The sequence below is a fragment of the Apodemus sylvaticus genome, chromosome 12 (genome assembly GCF_947179515.1).
Source record: "Apodemus sylvaticus chromosome 12, mApoSyl1.1, whole genome shotgun sequence".
Lineage (NCBI taxonomy): Eukaryota > Metazoa > Chordata > Mammalia > Rodentia > Muridae > Apodemus > Apodemus sylvaticus.
The window spans coordinates 99,728,996-99,754,055 of record NC_067483.1 but is presented as its reverse complement, the minus strand read 5'-3'; the positions used below and the strand labels follow the sequence as shown (position 1 = coordinate 99,754,055).

Here is a 25,060-nt window from a genome sequence, read left to right as displayed (position 1 = left end):
TGGTTCTGGAAAGGCTCAGTGCAGCAGTATAGGGCAATACCAGAACAGGGAAGTGAGAAGAGGTGGATGGGGGAACAGGGGGAGGGAAGAGGGTTTATGGGACTTTTGGGGAGTGGGGAGCCAGAAAAGGGGAAATCATTTGAAATGTAAATAAAAAATACATCGAATAAAAAAAAAGTATGAAGGAAGCCCATGTCAGTGATGTTCTGACAGCACGGAGGACAGATGTCCTTTGCTCTGAGTCATGCATTGCTGTGAGATGAGATTATTTAACCCTTTAACCACCTTCATGAAGTGATATTACTAATGAAGTGTCACGGTGTTCCTCGTCTGGTTCATGGAAAAACTGAGTCTCTCTAGATGCCTTTAGGAGGATCAGGAGGGCCTTGTGCCAGGGAGGTGGCTGCTTCCCAATAAATGCCAGTAAGCAGCGAGTGTGGCTGCAGCCACAGAAGCAGCTTCCACATGAGGACCCAACTAAAGCCTGCCTGAGAGCCTATGATGCAGACAAGGACAGCAACTTGGAGGGCACGCTTGCTTGGGACCAATGGGACACTTGTAGAAGTATAAAGGGCACCCCTGGAGAATTAACAAAGAGCTTGTTGCCACATTCTCACATGGACCCGGAGTCTGAGTCATCGATTCTGCACCTTCTACCCACAGCCCCCAAGGGGAAGGCCAGGCAGGACTGAGGACTCAGGTGACAGATGCCCAGTAGGCAGATAAATCCAAGTGAAGTTGGAACTCAAACCTGGGCCTGTATGACTTCAAATCCACACTTTTCATCATTATATGACATGGTCTCCTACAGAGCTATAGGAGTACCAAAATTAAACAGTACCGTGATTGATCTGCCTCTGAAACTCTACTATAATAAGACTTTCCATCGGTGACTCAGCAGACCACCTCTGCTGACATCTGTCTTGGCATAAGGCACCCTCAGGAAGAGGGCAGGAGACGCTCCTTCCCCAGAGGATAGCTTCTCCATCTGCCTCCTCCATGCTTAGACTCCTTCCTTGCTTGAAAACTATCACTTCTTCTTAGAATACTGAGCTGTTTCCAGAATGTTTCTCCTGCCTCCATACACTCACAGAAGAGACAGATGGGACAAGAGATGAGAAGGGAAGGGTTGTGCCTGGCTCCCTGTTTAATTCCATTCTGGGTGACAAACTCCTGAGCCTGCCTCAGTTCCCCTGGGATTGCGAAATACACAGAAGTCACCCTCTACCTCATGGCTGAGAGATTCATATAAGGGGATGGTCATTATAGCAGATCCTACAGACAAGGCCTATGTGTCAGACTGCCCAAGATGAGGGTAGAAGAGGCAGGTAAATACTGTAGGTGAGGAGAACCGATAGTGAGGGGAATGGGGAGATGGAGAGAAGAGTGAACAGAAACACAGAGGGGCCAACAGACTGTAGAAAGAGAACAGAGAGACGGGCACAAAGAGAACAGAGAGACAGGCACAAAAAGAGAGGTGTATCTAAGTTGGGGTACGGGGACTGAGCACTGTTTAATCCAAGAAAACAGAACACAAGTTACTCGAGGATAAATGTGGTCCCAACAGTTCCTGGGCACCTGGGGACTAGCAGACAGGAAAGCAGGACCTGCGTTTAGGTGAGTAACTCACTTGCAAGTGTCATTTGCTTCTATATGACTATGATCATGGATAGAGGAATGGAAGAGGTGGCTAGTGTACTGGTTGATGTTGGTCAAACCAACACAAACCTAGACATATCTAAGAAGAGGAACCTCAACTGAGAAAATGCCTCAATCCAACTGTCCTGTAAGCAAATCTGTGGGTCATTTTCTTGATTAATGATTGGTGTGCATGGGCCCAGTTCACTGTGGGTGGTACCATTCCTAGGAAGGAGGTCCAAGGTTGCATAAAAAGGGTAGAAGAACAGGATGTGGGAGTAAGCCAGTAAGCAGTACCTTCCATGGCCTCTGCTGCAGTTCCTGCCCTCTCTTCTCTTTGATTATGAGCTGTAATCTGTGAGGTGAAATTAACCCTTTTCTCCCCGAGCTACTTTTTTTCAGCATCAAAGTCATGTTTATTTGTTTTTCTTCTACTTAAAATTCTTTTTTTTAATTAAAAAGGGAAGTAAAATCACTTTATGATAAAATTAAAAATTTACATGGAAAATATTTCAGATAAAATAGAAGAGATAGATAGAAAAACAGGTTAAAATTGACAATTTTCATGGAAAATTAAAGAGTAAAGTGGTAGACATGTAAAACATTGCTAAATTATTTGAAATATGGAATAGAAATATTTTATGATAGAATTGAAGATTTATGTGGAAATATGATAAAATTATAGAAAAATGTAGAAAAGCATGTTAGAATTGAAGATTATCATGGGAAATTTTATATAGATATAATAATGGTAGGCATAAAAGTATTCCTAAGTTGATTGAAAGTGGAATTATAAACTTTTTCTGATAAACTTGAAGATTTACATGGAAAATATTTCTGATAAAAACTGAAGAAATATATAGACAAACAAGTTAAAATTAAAGATTATCATTATAGATAAAATGATAGGCATAAAGATAATTCTAAGTTGATTGAAGGTGGAATTATAAACATTTTCAGATAACATTGAAGATTTACATGGAAAATATTTCTGGTAAAATTCAAGATATATATAGACAAACATGTTAAAATTGACTATTTCATGGAAAATTTTACATATAAAATGGTAGATATAAAAACTTTCTAAATTAATTGAAGGTATAATTAGAAACATTTGTGATAGAATCAAAATTTTACATTGAATATAGAAAGACACTAAAATTGATTATCATGAAAAATAATGCAGATAAAATGGTAGACATAAAAAACATTACTAAATTAATTAAAAGGGGAATTACAAACATTTTCTGATAACATTGGAGATTTACACGAGAAATATTTCGTTAGTTTATGTCTTTTTATTGGGGAGTTGAGTCCATTGTTGGTAAGAGTTATTAGGGAATAGTGATTGTTGCTTCCTGTTATTTTTGATGTTATTTTTATGTTTGTGTGGGTATCTTCTTTTGGGTTTATTGAAAGAAGATTACTTTCTTGCTTTTTCTAGAGTGTAGTTTCCCTCCTTGTGTTGGCATTTTCCATCAAATATCCTTTGTAGGGCTGGATTTGTGGACAGATATTGTATAAATTTGGTTTTATCATGGAATATCTTGGTTTCTCCATCTATGATGATGAGAGTTTTGCTGGGTATAGTAGCCTGGGCTGGCATTTGTGTTCTCTTTGGGTCTGTATGAGGTCTGCCCAGGATCTTCTCATCTCTGGTGAGAAGTCTGGTGTGATTCTGATAGGTCTGCCTTTTTAAGTTACTTGCCCTTTTTCCCTTACTGCTTTTATATTCTTTCTTTGTTTAGTGAATTTGGTGTTTTGATTATTATGTGCCAGGTGGACTTTCTGCTCTGGTCCAGTCTGTTTGGAGTTCTGAAGGCTTCTTGTATGTTCGTGGGCATTTCTTTCTCTAGGTTAGGGAAGTTTTCTTCTACAATTTTGTTGAAGATATTTCCTGGGCCTTTACAATGTAAATCCTCGCTCTTGTCTATACCTATAATGCTTAGGTTTAGTCTTCTCATTGTGTCCTGGAGTTCCTGGATGTTTTGGGTTACCAGCTTTATGCATTTTGCATTTTCTTTGACTGTTGAATCAATGTTTTCTATGGTATCTTCAACACTTGAGGTTCTTTCTTCTATCTCTTGTATTCTGCTGTTGATGCTTGCATCTATGACTCCTGAATTCTTTCTAAGGTTTTCTATCTCCAGAGATGTCTCACTTTGTGATTTCTTTATTGTTTCTACTTCCACTTTTAGATCCTGGATTGTTTTGTTCAGTTCCTTCACTTGATTGTGTTTTCCTGTAATTCTTTAAGGGATTTTTGTGTTTCTTCTTTAAGGGCTTCTGCCTGTTGACCCGTGATCTCCTGTATTTCTTTAAGTGATTTTTGTGTTTACTCTTTAAGGTCTTTTACCTGTTGACCGATATTCTCTTGTATTTCTTTAAGGGAGTTATTTAAGTCTTTCTTGAAGCCCTCTATCAGCATCATGAGATACGATTTTAAATCCAACTCTTGATTTTCCAGTGTGTTGGGGTATCCAGGACTTGCTGTGGTGGGAGAAATGGGTTCTGATGTTGCCATGTGGCCTTGGTTTCTGTTGGTAGGGTTCTTGTACTTTCCTTTCACCATCTGGTTATCTCTGGTGCTAGTTGGTATTGTTATCTCTGGCTGGAGTTTGTTCCTCCTGTGGGCCTCTAAACCTTACTCCTCTGAGCTCAAAAGCACTACTGAAAGATTTCCCTCGCCTGGAGGGCTATGCTATACACAGAAGGCTGTGGAGTTTCCTGGCTTCCTGGTGTAAATGGCAGCGGGAAGACTTCAATCCCAGCTGTTCCACTGATCTTAGGCCCTGTATGCTCCTTGCTGGTCCCCTCCAGAGAGAAGGTGGAGATCTCACCTCTGTGCTCAGAAGTGAAAGCTCTGCTGGGAGATCACTCTCTCCTGGTGTGCTGTGCACAGAAGCTATGGAGTCTCCCAGTTCCCTGGTGCCAATGGCAGCGGGAAGACTTCTGTCCCATCTGATCCACTGATTTTCCCAAGCTACTTTTGGTCATGGTGTTTGCCTTAGTCAAGATTTGTATTCCTGCACAAAACACCATGACCAAGAAGCAAGTTGAGGAGGAAAGGGTATATTCAACTTACACTTCCACATTGCTGTTTATCACCAAAGGAAGTCAGGACAGGAACTCACACAGGGCAGGAACTTGGAGGCAAAAGCTGGTGCAGAGGCCCTGGAGGGATGTTCCTTACTGGCTTGCTTCCCTGGATTGCTCAGCCTGCTTTCTTATAGAACCCAAGACTACAGCCCAGAAATGGCACCACCCACAATACCTTCTGAGAAAATATTTTACAGCTGGATCTCGTGGAGGCATTTCTTCAAGAGAGGCTCCTTTCTCTGTGATGACTCCATCTTGTGTCAAATTGGCACACAAAACTAGCCAGCACAGTGTTTATCACAATAGAAACCTAACTAGGACTAACTCAAACCCCCAAAAGACCCATTTCCCCAAATAATTCCTACACAGGAGAGTCTAGACCATCTGTCTGCCATAGAACAGACAGGCTTGGGAAGTCAGAATCTAAAAAAAGAAAAACAAAGATCTGCTCAGTGAGATAAGGGCTCTTCAGCCCTCCTAGTGGCCATATTTGCCAAAGAGAGTGACAGGAAGGTAACAACAGTACAGGCACTGTTGTCATAACCAAAGCCAAGTGACTCTAGGAGGTGCGATTTGTCAACTCAGCAAATGGAAACAAAACTTGAAGCCAAGCAAAACCTCATCAGGAGAGAAGCCCACTACTTGAACAGAGCATCAAAAAGACATTACCTCCCACACAAATCAATGGGAAGATGGCTACAGTTCCTAGGCTGGGAGAATTCATATTATTTAAGTGACCTGCAGATTCAATGCAATCCCAATCAAACTTCTAATGGGGTTTTCACAAAAATATAATCTTGAAATTCATACAGAATTGTTAAGTTCATCCACAAATATTCTTATACCCAATATCTGGACAATTCAAGCCCCAGCCAAGTGGGTTCATAAAATTAAGCATCACAAACATGCACAGGTGCTGTAGGAACCAGGCTAACACAGCTTGCAATACAGCACTCCTATGCAGTTCTGCTAGATGTGTACAGACTGTTTGTGCATGTACATGTGTGAGAGAGAATGTATGTATATGCATATATGTGACAGTGTGTATCTGTCTGTATGTGCATTGAGTGTGTATATGCATGTGTGTGAGAGTGCATGTATGTTTGTGTGTATGAGAGCATGTGTGTGTCTTTATGCACATGCACACACACACATACACACACTCAGCACAGGTGCATGCAGATGAAGACCCCACTTCATGAAGACTCCATTCCTCTGTGAAGGCCCCACTCTGTGAAGATTCTGCTTTGTATTGTGGCCCCACAGCTACCTCTTCCCCTGTGTGGAGAGAATGAACACAGAACTTGGGCTAAGTTATCCCTGTAGTACTCACAGCTTACTTGTGACAGGCCCTGCCACTTTTGTCTGCGAGTCCCTAGAAGGAGGACAATAATTCATGGTTTAGAAGCCAAAGTCAAGCTACTATGGGAAAAAATGGAGCTACTAAGCTCTAGAGTCCTACTCTAACAGTGACTCACTGCTGCTGTTCTCTGGTCCTCACATGGTAGGAAGATCCTTTCTGTGAAAGCCCAGAAGAGATGAAGGCAAAATGGACTCTGACACTTTAGCAAGGACCAGGGCCCCAGTCACTCTGGCACTGCCTGACCTCACTGGAGAGACTCCCCACAAACACCTGCAGAGCAAGGAGCAATATGAGGCCTCTCTGTCCTCTTCCAGCAATCTCAGAGTCCTTTTGACCTTCCTGCTTCTTTAAGAACAAGAATAGCCTCCTTATATGCCTCAAATCCACTGCTTCGTGGGCCAACATGGTCAAGTCATTCCTCTAAATAGCTGAGATGACCCCGGCAGTCCCCAGTGTCTGCATCCTTGTCTCTGTCATTGTGTATCCTTCCCTGGACTCTGTTGGGTCTAGCACATGCATCTTCTGCAATAAAGCTGCTGCTGGGCCAACCTCAGTCCTATATCTCAGTGTCTAGTTTTGAGAAATATCTGCTTCTGTCTCCTGGAGAGCCCAGAGCAGTCATGTCGGAAGTTCAGCTACACCACTGGAGACTCTTAAAACAGAGGCCAGCTAGACAAACAAAGGTCCTGACACTACACAAAGAACCAAGGAGTCTTCTCAGTGATAAAAACCAACAGAAGATTAGGGAATAAAAGCCATGCTATCAAAATGGCTTTGAGGGTGGGCAACATGGCTCAGGAGGTAAGAATGCTTGCAGCCAAGCCTGACAACTTCAGTTCCATCTCCAGGAACTACATGGTAGAAGGAGAAAAGCAATTTCTACAAGTTGTCCTCTGACCTACACATATTCATAATAACCAAGATAATCAGCCTAGCTGTCCATTGACAGATGAAGGGGTAAAGAAATTGTATGGAACTTTATGCAGCTGTAAGCATGACATCTCTAGAAAGGTGAATGGAACTGGAGATCATTGTGTTAAGCTAAAGAACCCAGATTCAGACATTCAAGTAGTGCACGCTTTCTCTCAAATGTTGAGTCTATATTTAAGTGGTGAGTGTGTTTGTGTATGTATGTTTGTCTGTGTATATGTGAGTGTGTATGTGTGTATATGTGTATATGAGTACATGTGTATGCATGTGTATGTGTATATGTGCGTATATTTGTGTGTTTGTATGTGTGTATATACATGAGTATGTGTGTACATGTGTGCATGTGAATGTGTGTCTATGTGTCTATGTGTATATATATGTATATGCATGAGTGTGTTTATGTGTATGTATGTGTGTGCATATGTATGTGAGTGTTTGTGTGTATGTGTATATATGTGAGTGTGTGTATGTATATGTGCATATGTGAGTGTGTATATATGTGAGTGTTTGTGTATGTGTATGTACATATGTGAGGGTTATGTGTGTGTATATGAATGTGTGTATATGTGTCTATATGTATGAATATGTATGTGTATGGGTGTGTTTATGTGTATGCATGTGTGTGCATATGTGTTTGTGTGTATGTATATATATGTGTGCATGTGTATGTGTATGTGCATATGTGTGTATATATGTGTGTTTGTGTATGTGTGTGTACATATGTGAGGGTGTATGTGTGTGTATATGAATGTGTGTATATGTATCTATGTGTATGTACATGTATGTGTATGAGTATGTTTATGTGTATGTATATATGCATATGTATGTATGTTTGTGCATGTGCATATGTAAGTGTGTATGTGTGTATGTGTATGTGCATATGTGTGTATGTGTGAGTGTTTGTGTATGTGTGTGTATATATGTGAGTGTGTATGTATGTATGTGTATGAGTGTGTTTATGTGTATGTGTGTGTATATATGTGAGTTTGTATGTGAGTGCATGTGTGTGTTGAAGGTAGAAAGGGGGACAATGAAAAGGAAGGAAGAGAGGAGGAGGGGTAAGAGAGCAGTGGAGCACACATGCATGCAAGCAGAAGTGGGGGCTTTCTGTAGGGAGGAAGGATTTCAGCGAGAAGGGGTTAAGGTTATGGGGAAAGGGATGAATCCGAATAAACTCATGTGTATAAAAAAGTCAGAATAAAAATCATTACTTTGCATGCTAACTTTAAAACCATGCACAGAGGTGCAATGCGCAACACACACATGGGAGTGGCAACCAATAGCTCTTAGGTCCACTCACCAGAAGGGGAATCATGCCTGGTGCTGGAAACCCACGCAGCTTCCTGAGTCTAGGGAGGTCATGGACCTCCTGCTGTCACTTTGCTAGACAAGCATAAATCCTAACTACACTCTAAATCATAGCCGTATACTCACAGGTAAGTGTAGCTACCAGCCCTCATCAAAGAAGCTTCTCTCTGAAGCAAATGAAGACAACCACAGAAAGCCACCACTGGACGCAAAGCAGAGAGGGATGGGTAGTGAGGAGCCCAGCACCGACAGACACATCTATGCCATGGCTCCCTCATCTGTGGCTCAGGAAACATGTGGGGAGGGGTGGGGTGGAGAGATTGAAAAGGCCAGAACATCGGGAAGTCTGCTGTAAAAGTCTCTGCTAGAAACGTCTGCACAAGCAAGACTGGATCGATAGCAAGGTTAATAGCCATGCTAACGGGGAAGGGGGAATTTTCCAGGGTCACGCCCCAGACAAAGAGCTACTGATGAGTTCTGACTCAGCCTCTCCCAGGGATGAGCCCTCTTATTGGTTGTCCAGGGCGGAAAAATCCATCTTGCAATTGTATTCACACCACCAGCAAAACTGATGTCAGCAGGTTGTATTTACATATTTATGCAAATGCGCACACACACACACTTGTATGTAACTGGCTCCCCCCAAGAGTATTAAAATGGACAGATGTGTGAGGCCCTTAAAACAGGATAGTATTTCTGTGTCATGTCTACATGCCCTCCGTTCTCCCAGATGCTGCAGTCATCTCTAGATGGATCTAATGCCTAACAATGCACATGCTGTGTAAACAGTTATTTCCCTGTGTGTGCACCCATGCATATAGAAGGACTTCTGTCAGACACCTGCCTACACAGGGATCAAACCTCCGGGACACTCTCTGAACTGACTGAGCCCACCCTGCATTCCTCAGTAAATATTCGGGCTCAACCTGGCTGTCTTGGCATGATTCATTCAAATGTATTCATTTTGGGGTGTGTAGGGTCTCCAGGTCTTTTGTGAAATTATACTGTACTGCTTCCTCCCAATGCCCTTCTCCTCAGGGAATGTCTACAGTCACAAGACTGCTCAGGGTTAAATGTGAGGGTTCCTGTTTTCAACCTTCCTCAGCCCTCAGCTCCCCTCCAGTTCTCTAACAAAAATCAACAGTCTCCCAGAGTTGGAAAGACATCCCCCCATCATGAGGAGTTTCTACAACAGAAAGGCCTGAGTCCAGCTCTGCTGCAGCAGTAACAATGTTACAATCCTCCAAAACCTACCATTTGCCCATAAAGCATAACACAGAGACATTCTAAAAAGAAATTATTAGAAAATTGCCTTTCATCATAATTACCACACGTAACAAAGGAGAAACTCACTAAAGCAATGGTACAGAGAAGCGACTCTGTATGGGTAATTACAGAGATAAAAGCCACACGCCGCACTCGGTGTGCACGGGGCCATTGTTCCCCGCCAACACTGGTCATTAAAAGACAGTAACTACTGCACAGTGCACGTCCAGTAACTCTATGCTCCACGTGGAAGGGAGCACACGTCCCTGAAGCTCCTCAGTCATGCAGATTACAGAGGGCATCAGTGGGATGGGGGGGCAGAGTAAAAATACGTTTGTCTCTCTCTGAGAACAATGAAACCACAGAAAACCAGCATTTGCAACAAATGACAAGAACAAGAATTATGTAACAAGTCCTATGCAAAGACCAGAAAATAACAGTTTTGTTTTCTTGAACCTATGTAAAGTCCATCAGGAATTAGAGGGTTTTTTTTGTTTTGTTTTGGCTTTTTGTTTTGTTTCATTTGTTTAGTTTGAGTTTTGAGACAGTCTGGTTTGTACCCCAGGCTGCTCTAAAACTCCATGCTACTCTATAGCTTAGACTAGCTTGAAACTTCCTATGCCTCTGTGAGTTCACGCTAGACTTGACTAGAATTCACAGAAATCCTCCTGGCTTGGCACATACACACACCCACACCCACACCCACCCCACCCCACCCACTCATGGGGGGGGTGCTGAGGGAGAGGGAGATATGCACTGGGGATTATTACTACTATGAGAAGTCACACTGACTTTACTTTTTTTAAGATTAGCTTGTTTTACTTGTCTGAGTGCTTTTCTCACAGGTATGTATGTGCAGTACATGTGTGACTGGTCCCCACAGAGGCCAGAAGGCAGCACTAGATGGGGTCCACTGGAGCTGGAGTTACAAACAGTTGTAGGTTACCATGTGAGTGCTGGGACTGGAAACCTGATCCTCTGCAAGAGCAGCAAGTGCTCTTAACCACTGAGCCATCTTTCTGCCCCTAGAAGGAAGGAAGGAAGGAAGGAAGGAAGGAAGGAAGGAAGGAAGGAAGGAAGGAAGGAAGGAAGGAAGGAAGGAAGGAAGGAAGGAAGGAAGGGAGGGAAGAAAGGAGGGAGGGAGGGAGGGAGGGAAGGAAGGAAGGAAGGATGGAGGGAGGGAGGGAAGGAAGGAAGGAAGGAGAGAGGGAAGGAGGGAGGGAGGGAGGGAAGGAAGGAGGGAGAGAGGGAGGGAGGGAAGGGAGGGAGGGAGGGAGGGAGGGAGGGAGGGAGGGAGGGAGGGAGGGAGGGAGGATTGGTGAAATTTTGATGACATTTAGGAGGAAGGCCAGGCAGAGGTACAAAAGCTAAACCACTGAAGTCACACACCTAAAGTCTTAACTCTAGAAAAAGTCACGCGCTGCTCTCTTGTGTTTTCCAACAATAAAATTTCATGGATGTGGTTCTTCTAAACCATCACAGGCCCAATCTTTGCATAAAACAAACTCAACACCCAGGAGATTCAACAGCTATTTGCTTTGTCTATGATTTTAATATTCAACAGAAACACGTTTTTTATTGAGTCGGTAAATTACGACGCAGAGAAGGCTTTTGGTTTCCAAAGCAAACTCAAGCCCTTCATTACTGAGTGGTAACCCCAAAGTACACGGCTTCAAAGGCATCTTCATCTAGTATCAAATAAGCAATAAAACCAGATGACTCCACCTCACAAGCGTGGTGGAGGGGAATGAAATGTGTCAGGTGTTCTCTGTCCCTAGAAACTTAAGGAACTGGAGGTGGGTCCCTGCCTGGCTACTAACACACCTCTGTTTATATTGAAAAGCAGCACAGTAGCTTAGTAAAGCAAATTCTTTATTTTTGTAATTACAACCAGTGGTTTCTTTATGCCTATTGGTCTGTATAACTATTGTGGCTGGAAAGATAACTTAGAAGTTAAAAGTGTGGGCTGGTCTTACAGAAGACCCAAATTCTGCTCTCAGCACACACACTGAGAAGATGACAACCACCTATAATTCAAGTTCTGGAATATCCAGCACCTTCTTCTGGTCCCCACAAACACCCACACTCATGTGTGCATACTCAAAATGGAGATAGGACAGACAAAATGAAGATAGTCATCAACAGTGGGTGGTAGGCAGAGTTGGGTGGCAGGCGGAAGAAGACAGAGGACAGAGTGGGCAGATGGGGGGACTCGGGCCTGAGGTGCGGAAACAGGTCAACTGCAGATTCAAGAGCATGATTAACAGAGCAGGCACCCCAGAGTGAGACCTAGCCATGAGTCAAGACCTTTGGAGAGGGTCCTGGGGAACCTGAGGACAGACAGGAAGACTGAGGATGAGGTCCCTGAGTGTGGACCTAAGGCCTCAGAGCCAAAGTATCTCTGGCCCTCCGCAGCCCCTAGCCCCCCAGTCAATCACTGGAGATCCTTTATCATCTACAGAGCAAGAAGGGACTTTCTCCAGCAATAAATGACTTATGTGCCTGGAGACTGGATCTCACAACAAGGAATGCAATCGCCTTCAAATCTTCTTACTGGAGTTTCATTACCCGTGGAAGATTAAACATCACAGAGAAAGAGATTGAAAACCAAACTATACTTAGAGGCAGGGGAACTGCTTCTCTGGCCACTACTTGGTCTCTGGATATATTCATTTTCTTCAAAACTCATTTATTACCCCATAAGTTATTTATTACAGAGCCAGTAAGATGAATCTGTATGACAATACTCATCACCAGGTATGATGACCTGAGTTTGAGTCTTAGAACCCAGATGGTAGAAGGAAAGTATAGACTCCCATAATTGATTTCCTGACCTCCACAGACATGCTGTGTCATGCAAGTGCACCCACATACATTAAAATAAATGTAAAAAATAATTACCCCTCTGAAATTATCATCAGCCCCACACTGCCCTCCCCACAAAAAGATTACCTAGTTTCTACCATCTAATCCTTCAAGTCTCATGTCTTGTATGGACCCCATGTATACCTGTACATGAGTCTATCATAAGTTTCTCTTATAACCATTTCTTATGTCAGAGAGCCAAAGAAGGCAGGCATCACCATGGCAAGTGACAGGAAAGGGGTGGAAAGTTGGGGAGAGATATTAAGTTCAAAGACAAGAAGAAAAGAGTGGTGGGGTACAGATCCCTGTGTGGTCAAGCTACTTACTGGCAAGGGACACTGTGTAGTTTTCTCCTGACAGGAGACTAGGTTCTAGAACCTCCTCTTTCAAGGAAAATCATGTTACCATTTCAAAATGGCAGACACACCAATCTCTTCATTCTCAAATGATGACTAAAATGTTAGAAAAAATAAAGAGAAGGGAGTTGCCTTCAGACAGGGGCTCTGAAGCTTTGTCAAAGTGAAAGGAAATAGAGAGTTAGATATAGAGTTAGAGATAGAGGGTTAGATAAAGGAAGCCAGGGATAAAATTCTAGGAGCACCAGCTAGAAGATACACAGTCAGGGTTGATGGGTAGGTCCAAGGAGAAACTCATACCACTCAGAAACAGGAATAAAATGTGGGCAGGACTGAAGACATTGGCTGAAAGCCAACAGAGAAAGCATCCACTCTCACTCCAGCACACACATTCCTCCATCTACACATGCCTGGGAGTCAAGCATTTACCTTACGCATGAAGAAATGGATGGAGCTGTCACTAAAGCAGGGCTCTCCAACAGTCATCCCCATCAGACCTGTCTGGAGGATTCACTGAAGCACAGGAGGCCCCAGCCACAGAGCTTCTGGTTCCTAAGTGCTTGGATTTATCTCTGTTGCTGTAATAAAACACCCCAGGGTTGCAGCCCCTCACAGCAGGGAGCAGTCATGGGAGCAGAAGGTTGAGACAGATGGTCACCTCACATCCACTATAGAGGAGAGAAATGAATGCACACACACCTCAGCTGGCTTTCTCTGACACAGTGCAGGCCCAAACAAACCCAGGGAAAAGTGCTGCCCACTTTGAAGCTGAATTGCCTTCCCTCGACAATAGAAATATACCACAGACCCAGCCTCACCTCGACAGCAGATACAATCTACCACAGACCCAGCCTCACCTTGACAACAGAGGCAATCTACCACAGACCCAGCCTCACCTTGACAACAGAGGCAATATACCACAGACCCAGCCTCACCTCTACAACAGATACAATATACCACAGACCCAGCCTCGCCTCAACAGCAAAGACAATCTACCACAGACCCAGCCTCACCTCGACTGCAGAGACAATCTGCCATAGACCCAGCCTCGCCTCGACAGCAGATACAATCTACCACAGACCAAGCCTCACCTCGACAACAGAGGCAATCTACCACAAGCCCAGCCTCACCTCAACAACAGAGACAATCTACCACAGACCTAGCCTCACATCAACAGAAGAAACAATCTACTACAGACATGCCCAGAGACCAACCTAATCTAGCAATCCCTAACTAAACCCTCTTCCCAGATGATTCTAGGGTATGTCAAGTTGACAATTAGAATCAATCATCACACTATATAGGGTATGAGACAGGAGAATTTGCTTCTTAAGCTTCTAAAAAGTCTACTGCTAGAAACTAACCCATGTTTATTTAGGTCATCTATAGAGAAAATCTGTTGTACTGTATAGAAGCATCACCTATCAATAAAATGTTGGCCTATTTGCTTAGGCAGGAAATAGGAGGTGGGAGTTCCAGTACAGGGAAGGAATTTCTGGGAACAGAGTTTTACACATGGGTGAGATACAGCTCCACAGACACAGAAGAAGACAGATGCATGAAACTGAGGACCAGGTCACCAGCCACATGGCATGACTTAGAATAGAATATACGGGGAATTAAGTTGTGAGCTAGTCAAAGAACCAAGCTTATGGCCTAGGCATTTATTGATAAAACATTAAGTCTCAGAGTCATTATTTCTGGGAACAAAGTGGAGGGGTGGAAAGACCCAGGTCATCTCTTCAAACCTCATTCTCCACACTTGTAAATAGTAATAATGACAGTTCCCACAGAACAGAATCATAAGGAAGATTAAAGGAGATGCATATAAAACCTTCAGCACACAGGTGAGAAAGGGTATTGGTCCACAGTGTAGATAATATCTAATAATTGCCATAGGTGACTGTACCTCAGGTTAGTTAGCATCTGGTGATTATGACAGACTCACCATTTATGCTGTCTTTTGACGTGTGAGATTTTAAAACTGAAAACACATATGTGGGAAAGAACATGAAAGTACTTCATCAAGCCAGTACATGGAGCCTTCATCATCCAAACACTGTCATGTTTGTATGTACAAATGGGGGCCTCGGTACACATCTCTCACCAAGCTCACCCACACAGCACACATTGGTGATGTCCAAAGGCTGAGAAACTGATTTAACCACAGAACAAGTCACTGGATCCTTGGGCCAGGCTTGCCAAGATCACTGAGCCACTCAACAGGGAACGTGATAGCTGCTTGGGAAGCATTTGGTAAAGATGCAGTGTGACACAGGCAACCCCTAAGATGACCCTGGGGGCGGGGGGAGTGACTCACAGCAAGCACTTGCCAACTCCCACACCCCATCCCATGCACATCTCTGCAGTCTTCTCGGGGCCCCAGGAACGCAAGGACAGTGAGCTAGAGATGAAACCATTATCCAGGAGAAAACAACCATTTCCCAGGCAGTGGCAGGGAAAACGCTAGAGAGTCAGTCTCTCTTATCTCACCAGGAACACTGCTTAAGATGAAGCCAGCCAGCAATCAGCCAATCACAGAACCAGCAGCTGCAATCCACACAAGCCAGCCTCTCAAGACACAGAATAGGCTAGAAAAACAAGAGCGAGTCCTCCCATCCATCCAGACAGAACATACACAGATCCCTGGCCTAAGCCTTCAGGATTGCTGCACAAAACTCTATTCAGTCTCAGTCATGCTCAAGGAAGACAAAGTAAAATAAAAACTTTAAACCACAATTGGCTGTGCACGTGTGCGGCTCTGTGGGGAACCGCAAGTGCCACCAAGACTGATGACCTGACTCTGATCTCTGGAACCCACATAGTAGAAGGAGAGAACCAACTCTCAAAAGCTGTCCTCTGACCTCCAAGAGTGCACCACAACAAGCATGTGCCTGCCCCCCCACACACACACACACACAAATGTAATAAAATGCACACACAGTTAACTGAAATACAGTCTTACAAGTGAAGTTCTGGTCTAAAATGTATTTTTCTAAGTAACTCTTTTTTTAAAGGCATTTATTTATTTATTTTATGTAAATGAGTACATTATAGCTGTCTTCAGACACATCAGAAGAGGACTTCAGATCCTCTTACAGATGGTTGTGAGTCACCATGTGGTTGCTGGGAATTGAACTCAGGACCTCTGGAAGAGCAGTGAGTGCTCTTAACTGCTGAGCCAACTCTCCATCCCCTAAGTAACAATATACAGCAAAATTAAGCCATGGATGTGAAGTCTGCTAATATCTTACATCTTCTCAACCCTGACTCTAGCACACCAAGCACACCAGCTTCAAGGAAAGACAGAGGACACAGAGGTCTGTTCTTCCTACACAAGCATCTGCAGGTGACATGGTAGCATGTAAAAAGACGCTGTCCCAAAACAAAACAAAGAACACCTGATGTCACTGCCCAGCCACATAAAGCTATGGGAACCGCTGGTCTCCAGTACTCCTTCTTACTAATTACATTGATAATGGTGGATTGACTCAGCTCATTTCGGACCATCAGTTTTAGGCAACTTGGTGCTATTCAAAAGAGCTGTTACTTAATTTTATATAGTGAATCATCCTAGTGTAAGACAGCTGAGGACTGGTGTGATTCAGTGGCACCCAATCAGAAAGGCTTGAAGGGTTTGTCATTAATAGACGCATTTGATTGTTACATTTTTATAGCAGCAGCCCTGAGAGCCAGGAGAGACCCTGAAGCTCATTTGATTGTTACACTGTTACATCTGCAGCCCTGAGAGCCCAGATTGATGCTGAAGTTTGGCAGACAGCTTTCTACTACCATAGACAACAACAAGGGTACCAAATAAATTCCAGATCTGAGGTTCACTGAAGAATCACATCAGTGCATGAGTACCCTGAAGGAAGCTACAACCCCACAGAAACAAAGCTTCCTTCTGCCATCTTTTTCAGCAACCTAACACGATCTGTCCATTCTACATCCAACCTCATAGAAAAAGACAGTTATAAAAGCCAAGAATGATACTGGGTGAGGTGTATGCTGGGGACAAATAGGCAATAAATGTTGACTCTGTAGAACATCTCTTAGACCTTTGGAGAGATTCACACTTCCTAGCAAGCTTCATTGTGGCTTCTTTAGTAGACCCAGAGGTGCAAAGGTCTCCCTTCTGTGGGAATTCCCAAGTACAGTAGCTCACGGGAGGTTTACCAGTTATAAAGCTGAGTCACAAGCTAGCCTTTGAGTTTCAATTTTGATTATCGTGTGTGCGTGCATGTGTGTGTGCATGTGAGTATGCACACTGATTGGCCAGCAAGACCCAGGAGCCTCCAGTAGTGGCAGTCAGTGGGATCACAAGCACACACCACTGAGTTTTTATGCTGGTGCTGGGGACTGAAGTCAGGTCCTCAGCTTGCATGGGAATCACTTTACTGAGCACCTCCCTCTCTGGCTAGATTTTTTTTTCTTTTCTTTTCTTTTCCTTTCTTTTTTTGTGAGTGTGTGTGTTCTCCACTGAGCCTGAGTCCTCCCTCAGTCACTTCCCACCATTTTTTTCAGTAAAAGATAGATGACATACTCCCTACTTCCTTCGCCCTTCCGGCTCCAGTTCTTACGTAATCTCTGTTCCCTGAGTTTAACGCTTCTCAATACAAGAAAATGAATGTCCTAAACACACACATAAAAAAACAAAACCAAAAACAAACAAGCAAACACAACAGCCTTGCCTGTGCCCTTCGCCCATAACCTCTAGGGTGAAGTTTCCACGTCACTCACAGCCAATCGAGGACGCACATGTGAGAATGTTTAAACAGCACTCCGTGCTGGAGCTTCCCACAAGCCAAGAACAAGTTTTGTTTTCATTTCATTTCGGTCATGTGCTCAGCAGAAAACAACCCCAGATGACCCCAGACATTCATTACTAGATTTGGGGTTTTTTTAGAAAAAAAGAAAAGATGAAAATGCCAAATTCTTCTGAAGACTTGGAGCAGTGGGACCCTCATCCACTGTAGGGGCAAAGGTGTATGAACTGACGCAAACTCTTTACACAACTGTCCGGTAGCATCTGCCTCAGTGAAGCACACACATGCTGGCTATGTCCCCAAGAGAAATCTGTGTCACATGTCCCAAAGGCAGGTGTGAGAATGTTAGTCCCAAACTGGAAACCCATGTGCCCCTCCACATCAGAACAGGAACTCAAAATGGGCTGCACTGTGAGGTGTTAGACGGCAAGGAACGACAATGGCCAGGAAGGCCAAGCAGACGGAGCAGCAGCTGACAAAAGAAGATGTGTTCCACAGCCCATGCATGGGACATCCAGCGCAAATGGCAAGTTCAGTCCTGGTCAGAAGGCAGAGTGGTGAAACCTGGAGTATGGTAAGAAAGGCTGACCATAAAATCAGAAGATGGCTCTCTGTGGGAGGGGGCAGCAAAGCCGAGGTCAGGAAGGCTCTGAACACTCGCTATGGGAGAGACAGGGGAGCTGGGTTCAGGAAGGCTCTTGGGGATCTGTGGTCCACCACTGGCTGATCTGTCTCCCAGCACAGGCTGTGATGGTACACAGATGTCTCTGTATGTCCATGTGTCTGTATATGTCTGTTTATGTCTGTATGTCCCTGTGTCTCTGTGTCTCTACATGCGTGTCTATGTGTGTGTCTGTGTGTGTGTCTATGTGTGCGTCTGTGTGTGTGTCTGTGTGTGTGTCTGTGTGTGTATCTGTGTGTATGTGTCTGTGTGTGTGTCTGTGTGTATGTGTCTGTGTGTCTGTGTATATGTCTGTGTGTGTCTGTGTGTGTCTATGTGTATGTGTCTATGTGTGTGTATGTGTCTGTGTATGTGTGTGTGTCTGTGTGTGTTGTGTGTCTGTGTGTATGTGTGTGTCTGTGTATGTCTGTGTGTGTCTGTATGTGTCTGTGTGTATATATGTGTCTATGTGTGTGTATGTGTGTGTATGTGTGTGTCAGGATGTGTGACTATGTGTATGTATGTCTGTGTTTATATATATGTCTCTGTGTGTGTCTCTGTGTGTGTGTCTGTGTGTGTGTATGTCTGTGTGTGTGTCTGTGTTTGTTTATGTGTCTATGTCTGTGTGTCTGTGTGTCTGTGTGTGTGCATGTGTCTGTGTGTGCATGTGTGTGTCTGGGTACAAACTACACAAAGTTGCTTTGTGTGCTTTTCAATTATTGTATTAAACTGCTTCAAAATAGTTTAGAACAAAAACCTTTCAAATGAATATATATTTATCATTTATAATTATATATAAGATGCCAGAGTGAAGACCTGGCATCTTAAGATGAAAGCCAGTGGCTTCGTTTCCATGCATTTCCCAAAAGCATGAACTGCTTTTGAAATAAGTGATTACGATGAGTGGATCTTACAAAAGCTACAGAATTGGGGCCTCTATTGCCTTGGCTGCATCGTAAGGCGTCAGGCTCTTAGTCCCTAGCTAGCATCGGTCACTACAGTCATGTCCTTAACACTTTCAGAGAAAGACAGCTGAAGGTTATCCTTGCATTGAGTATAAGGAGAAACAGACACAGGCCAGAACCCAGATAAGCTCCACTCCCAAACACACATTTTAACCCGATTTCTGTTTCACAAACATTGTCACAGCTCAACATGTCTATGAGGAGACAACATTACCCAGGGTGCCTATCCTGTTTGCTAACTAATTATATCAACAACCTGAGCCATTTTAACACTATACAAAAACACAGCTGACTTAGCAGTCTGTACATTACACACGTACACAAATCTGTACCAAAAATGTGCCGCACTTGCTCCTGTAGATGTGCACAGTCTCACTGGCACCTAGTTGGCTATAGGTTCCCAAAGAGTAAAACATATGTTCTGCTGAGAATGGGCCCATCTAGAGTAATATTTTGTAGATTCCTGGAACCTCAGACTGCCAGCCTTCCTAAGACAGATCTCCTATTTGCTTCAGCAGCTTTCTGACAACAGGCGCCTGTAGACTTGAACAACCGTCAAAAGTGTGTGGAAGAGCACTTTCCTGCCATGAACAGAAAGAGCAGCAAAGCCAATAGGGTGTGTGTCTGTGTCTATATCTGTGTGAGAGTATCTGTGTCTTTCTGTGTGTATATGTCTCTGTGTCTGTATCTATGTGTCCATGTGGGTATCTGTGTGTGTGTCTGTGTATCTTGACATCCATGTGTCTCTATGTGTGTCTTTCTGTGTGTGTATGTCTGTTTATGTGTGTATGTGTATGTGTGAGAGTATATGTCTATGCATGTATATGTCACTGTATATGTCTCTGTGTATCAGTGTGTCTGTCTGTGTGTCTGTGAGGGTATCTGTGTCTTTGTGTGTATGCCCATGTCTGTATATGTGTGTATTTCTGTGTGTATCTGTGTATCTTTCTCTATGTTTCTATCTTTGTGTTTATATGTCTGTGTGGATCTGTGTGTGTGTGTATGTGTGTGTGTGTGTGTTTGTGAGGGCATCTGTGTCTATGTGTATGCATCTGTGTTTGTCTCTTGTATGTGTCTGTGCGTCTGTGTGTGTGTGTGTGTGTGTGTGTGTGCCTCTATCTGTGTATATGTAATCACAGAGTGCAGCTTAGAAGACAACTTTTAAAAACTGATTCTTTCCTTCCACTGTGGGTCTGGTCCAGGCTGTCAGGCTTTGCTCTTCTCCCTGATGAACCATCTTTCGAGCCCACCAGTGGGATTTTAAATGATGGTTGGCATATTCAGGAGAAAAATCCCATCAGGTGTGGATAGTATTCATTCCTACTGACTCCTAACAATCCAAAGCACAGGTACTTACCAAATCTGTCCTTCTTATGCTACTCAAAATCAACCCAAGAAAGTAAAACTAGTTCCTAGTAAACACCTTTAACGTGTTTTATTTTCTAAGATACTGAGAGGCCTAGGGAGCCATCGAAGCCTAGGGAGTCACTGCTGTAGGATATAAGCAACATCAAATAGGATTTGCCAGGGTGCCTTTCCTCTGGAGCTCCATCTTCCAGGCATCACACAGCCATTGCTGTCATGGTCAGAGCATCTGTGATCACCACCCAGGCCCTCACAAGATCCAGTCTGCTAATATCTTATCCCAGGAAGGAGTGTGAAGGATTGGACCCTCACCTGTGCTTCTAACTCAGCTGTGTGCGGCCTGCCCAGCTGTGAGCAGCCTGCCCAGCTGTGAGCAGCCTGCCCCTGCTGCACATGGAAGACCACAGTGGGACTCAGAAGAGCAGTTTTCATACGGTTACCCATGGTGGAGACCGCCTTTGGTGAGACAGCTATTTGGAGGTGACTTATGCTCTTGTAATTAAATCCTAATGTATGCACCTACAAACTCATAGACTGGAATAGCCTCCAGATATTTGAGAGCAGTATCAGGCCTATCTTGTCCCCAGGAAAAGTCACACAACAAACTTGTTTCCATCTATCCTCAGTGTTCAACAACTATGTCCAGTAAATCTTCACAGAATGAATAAACCGTTCCTGCCAGCTGACTGGACCCCAGTCTACCCACCCATTTTGACAGGTCCAGGAACTATGCACAGAAAGAGTTCTTGGCTCTTTAACCTTACAGTGGAGACCACCCTTCCTTTGTTGAATCTTGAAGTGCACAGGCCTGTGAAAGTGGCCCAGGGACCCTCAAGGAGCTACATATACAGCCTCCCTATCCCCACTCAAAGTTCTGAATTTCTCAAATGTACTTGTGCTCTTGTGTGCCCTGCCGTCCTGTTGGTGTGGCTGCTGGCCAACATGGACGCTGTTCCTGTTGATATAACATTTTGTTTCATCTCCACTGGGAAATCTGCTTCTTGCACTCTAAAGAGCACAGCCTAGCTCTCCTCAGTTCTGCCCCTCCACATGTAGGAGAGTCCTTACTGGCATGGTTGTGAGGAAGCACAGGCAGACGAGACAGTAAGCTCTGTCTCATCTACAGCTCTGTGACATTCCAAACACTCGATGCTCAGTGCAGCCCAAACGTGGCTGGTTCTAATCCTGTAATGCCTTCTCCCGGCCATTCTTCTAGAGAGAACAAAAAACGTCTCCCCAACTGAAACTCATCAAGTAGAGCAAAGAAGCCTATGAGGTCTGGGCTGGCCTGGCGGCACAGTGCTAGCCTGGCTCGTGCAAGGCCCTGGCTTCGATCCTTGACACTGAAATAAATGCAAGTGAAAGGCAGCTGCAGGCACCTCTGCCCAGCCACGGTGAACCGGCCTCCTACTGCGGGGCTCAAGGTTTACTGTTGTATAGATAGTAGCAGCAACATCACACAGGCCTGCTGGGATAAAAGGCAGGACAAGGTGATTAAGTATTGCTATTTAAATGCTGTGATGGCCAAAAGCAGGCTGGCAGACTTCAAGAAACAGTCAATATTTTAAACAGGCTATTTCTGTAAAAGTAAAATGCATGCAGATGTGTTTTTTAGTGTTTATGGTATTTAGTCATTCATAGCCAGGGACTAGTACGAAAACAATCACAAAAACTGAAAACTCTGTATTTCAAGTCAGTACTTTGTACCCTAAAACAGAGCATTTAAGAGTTGCTCCCCAGGATGACTGGGCTGTCTTTGTTGTTGTTCCTTTTTAGTTGATGGGAATCAAGCTGTCGGAGCAGGTGCTGAGATAAAAGGCCAGTGCTAAAAATACTCCACACTGCTTGCTGTATCGATGTTCTACCTATACTCACGCCAGGGAATGGCTGAGATCAGCTAACCAGAAGGTTGGTTTAGGGGTTTTAGCTCCCCCTAGAAGCCCACACTGTCCTGGCTGTAGCCTGCAGCCTCCTCTTCCTGCTCCAGCCTACAGAGTGCACTACGGTTTTCCTCTAACATCAGGGTACTGCCTTCTTGCCAACAGACAGACTTCTCATAACGTTCATGGTATTATGCAAAAGTTATATGTCCCTCCCAGTGAGATACCAAAATCTTCAAGACGGTGCCCATTCCAGGCCAGTTAGGAGCCAAAATAATACACTAACTTCAAACATCACTTTCAGATTTGTATGGTTAAAAAAATCTTCATGGCTGCCCATTTAGCAATTATTATACACACACACACACAGAGAGAGAGAGGGGGGGGGGAAGAGAGAGGGAGAGAGAGGAGAGACCCAGGTAATGACTATGACCTTGTGGCTGCCAGTTTAGCAATCATTACACACACACACACACACACACACACACACAGGGCCCTGGTAATAACTGTGACCTTGCTTTAAAGACTCCTTTAAACCTTGGAGGGAAAGGTACTGACCGAGTAGTACTCATCTTTAAGAAGCACACAACAAAGGTGAGATAATTTCTAAGAAAGCTCTTAAACAGTAGGTAAGATTTGCTAAGGTAGCCCACAGGCTTTGTCGTGTAAATTTAAGTCACTTTTTAATTATAGACAGTTTGTAAAAGGCAGGGGTCAGTTTTCACGCCCTTCCACTGAATCCCTAACTGAATTCAGCTGGAAGCTCGTCTTGATCATTCCGAGTTCCAAGGCTGCACACCGGGTGTTTACACTGGCAAAACCTAGCTCTTGAGTTAGGTCCCACAGCCTCTCCACAGGAGTAAGTCGCTGCTTCTGGAAGGAGAGGAGCCCAGAAGCCTGCTAGAGGTATCTCATACTTGAGTGAACAGGTGTATGCAGCAAGTCCCAAACGCCAAAACTGCGTGTGCTTTAACTCAGGTGGCAAGCTGTGGGTCAGAAAGTTTTGGATAGCTCCCCTACTCTGAGGACTTTTCCCCTCAGGGGCAAAGTCCTTCATGCTGATAAACCACAGGAACCTGCAAGCTCTGAGTAAAAAGGTGTTGGAAATTATTCCCTTTCCCCCAGTCATAGTAGGACTCTCTCCTCCCAGCTATCCTAAAAGGCACAACAGCCTCGTGCTGTGCACAGGTTTCTTGGGTAATGAATCGACTGGTGATGGAGGACAAGATTGGCAGGGTTTAAAAGAGACGAAAGATGTCAAATTTGTACCCAGGACCACTTAGCTCCTTCTGCTTCCTGGCTGAGTCCAGAAAAACCATCGGACCGTCCTGAGCCATTTATTCTAGGTGGTTGGTGAGGGTGCATAAGATAGCCCTGCCAAAGGGTTTCTGCTCGTCAGACTTTCCTGCTTAAGGGATGGTAGGCGGATTTGGCAACATTCTGGCACCCGGACAGGGCCAGGACCCAGTAGCCCAGCTCTGCTGCTATCTCTGGCCTCCCTGCACCTCAGGACTCCCCGGGAGCCTCCGCCGGGAGGCGGCCAGTGCGCATCAAGAGCGCAGTGCTTGAAGGTGGCCAGCCTGCAGCCACTTTTCGCATGACTTTTCTCACCAAACGCCAGGCTTTCCTGGTCAGGACAGCAGGAGGGAGCGAGAAAGGGCCCCAAAGGCGTCGCCTAGAGATCTCTCCTCCAGAGATGGGGGCCCCCTTCCAGCCCTGCCCACCTCCCAGGCCCGCGGGCGGGAGAAGCCAGTGAGCGGAGCTACGGGATGCCCCCGCATCTGTTGGCACCAGGCTAGAGGCGGCTGCAATCACCGCACTGGTATTAAAAAAAAAAAAAAATCAAAACCCGCCTGGGCGACCGAAACCCAGAAGCAATTCTTACCATTGGACCGCCGCACGATGTTCTCCAGAAACGTGTTCTGCGGGGCCACCAGTCCCCGCCGGCCGCCAGCCATGGTCATCCTCCCGACTGCCGGGGCTCTGGGGGCGTCCGGCGCCGTGTCTCACCGCAGCAGGCGGCCGGGTGCGCAGCCCGGGAGTGTTCCTGGCTCCACGCGCCCCATGCGCCCCGCAGCCCCGGAGCGCAGGGGCGGCGGCTGGCTCCCGCTGCCGCCCTCGCTGCGCTCCGCACCTCCTAGCTGCGACCCGCCCGGGTGTGCGCTCGAGTGCCCCGGGTTCGGTGCGCCGCGGCCGCCTCCCGTGGGCGGAGGGAGCCAGCCGGTCCAGGGCGCCCCCTACCGGGCGCGCATCCCTCGGGGACCCAGCCAGAGCTGGGAGCCGCGGGGTGAGGCTGGAACCCGAGCGGCACCCTCTGGGCGCAGCGGCTTTCTTGGTGAAGTCACCCACCACCACCACCACCACCACCACCACCACCACCACCACCACCACCACCACCCCCGAAAAGATCCCAAGGAGACTCTGCACAGTTTCAGATCGGAGTCAGGACCTTCAGGTTCTGCAAACAGCACCCTGCTTTCTGCAGGGTTTGTTAGCCTGTCAATCCAGCTTCCCAAGAATTAACCAACCAGGTATCTAAGGACGACAACTTACAGAGTGACTGACAGATTCAGCTCCCAGGAGCAGTTTTGGTTT

The 25,060-nt window shown here is 45.1% G+C and overlaps 1 protein-coding gene across 2 annotated transcripts in view; it reads right to left on the bottom strand.

Annotated features, from left to right (window-relative positions):
• Positions 1-24,429, bottom strand: part of Kcnh1 (potassium voltage-gated channel subfamily H member 1) — a 317,409-nt gene extending 292,980 nt beyond the window's left edge. For both annotated transcript variants that reach the window (XM_052200367.1, XM_052200368.1), the window contains exon 1: positions 24,351-24,429. In XM_052200367.1, the coding sequence (XP_052056327.1) occupies positions 24,351-24,429 (79 nt within the window). The remainder of the gene's footprint in view (positions 1-24,350) is intronic.
• Between the last annotated feature and the right edge of the window lie 631 nt (positions 24,430-25,060).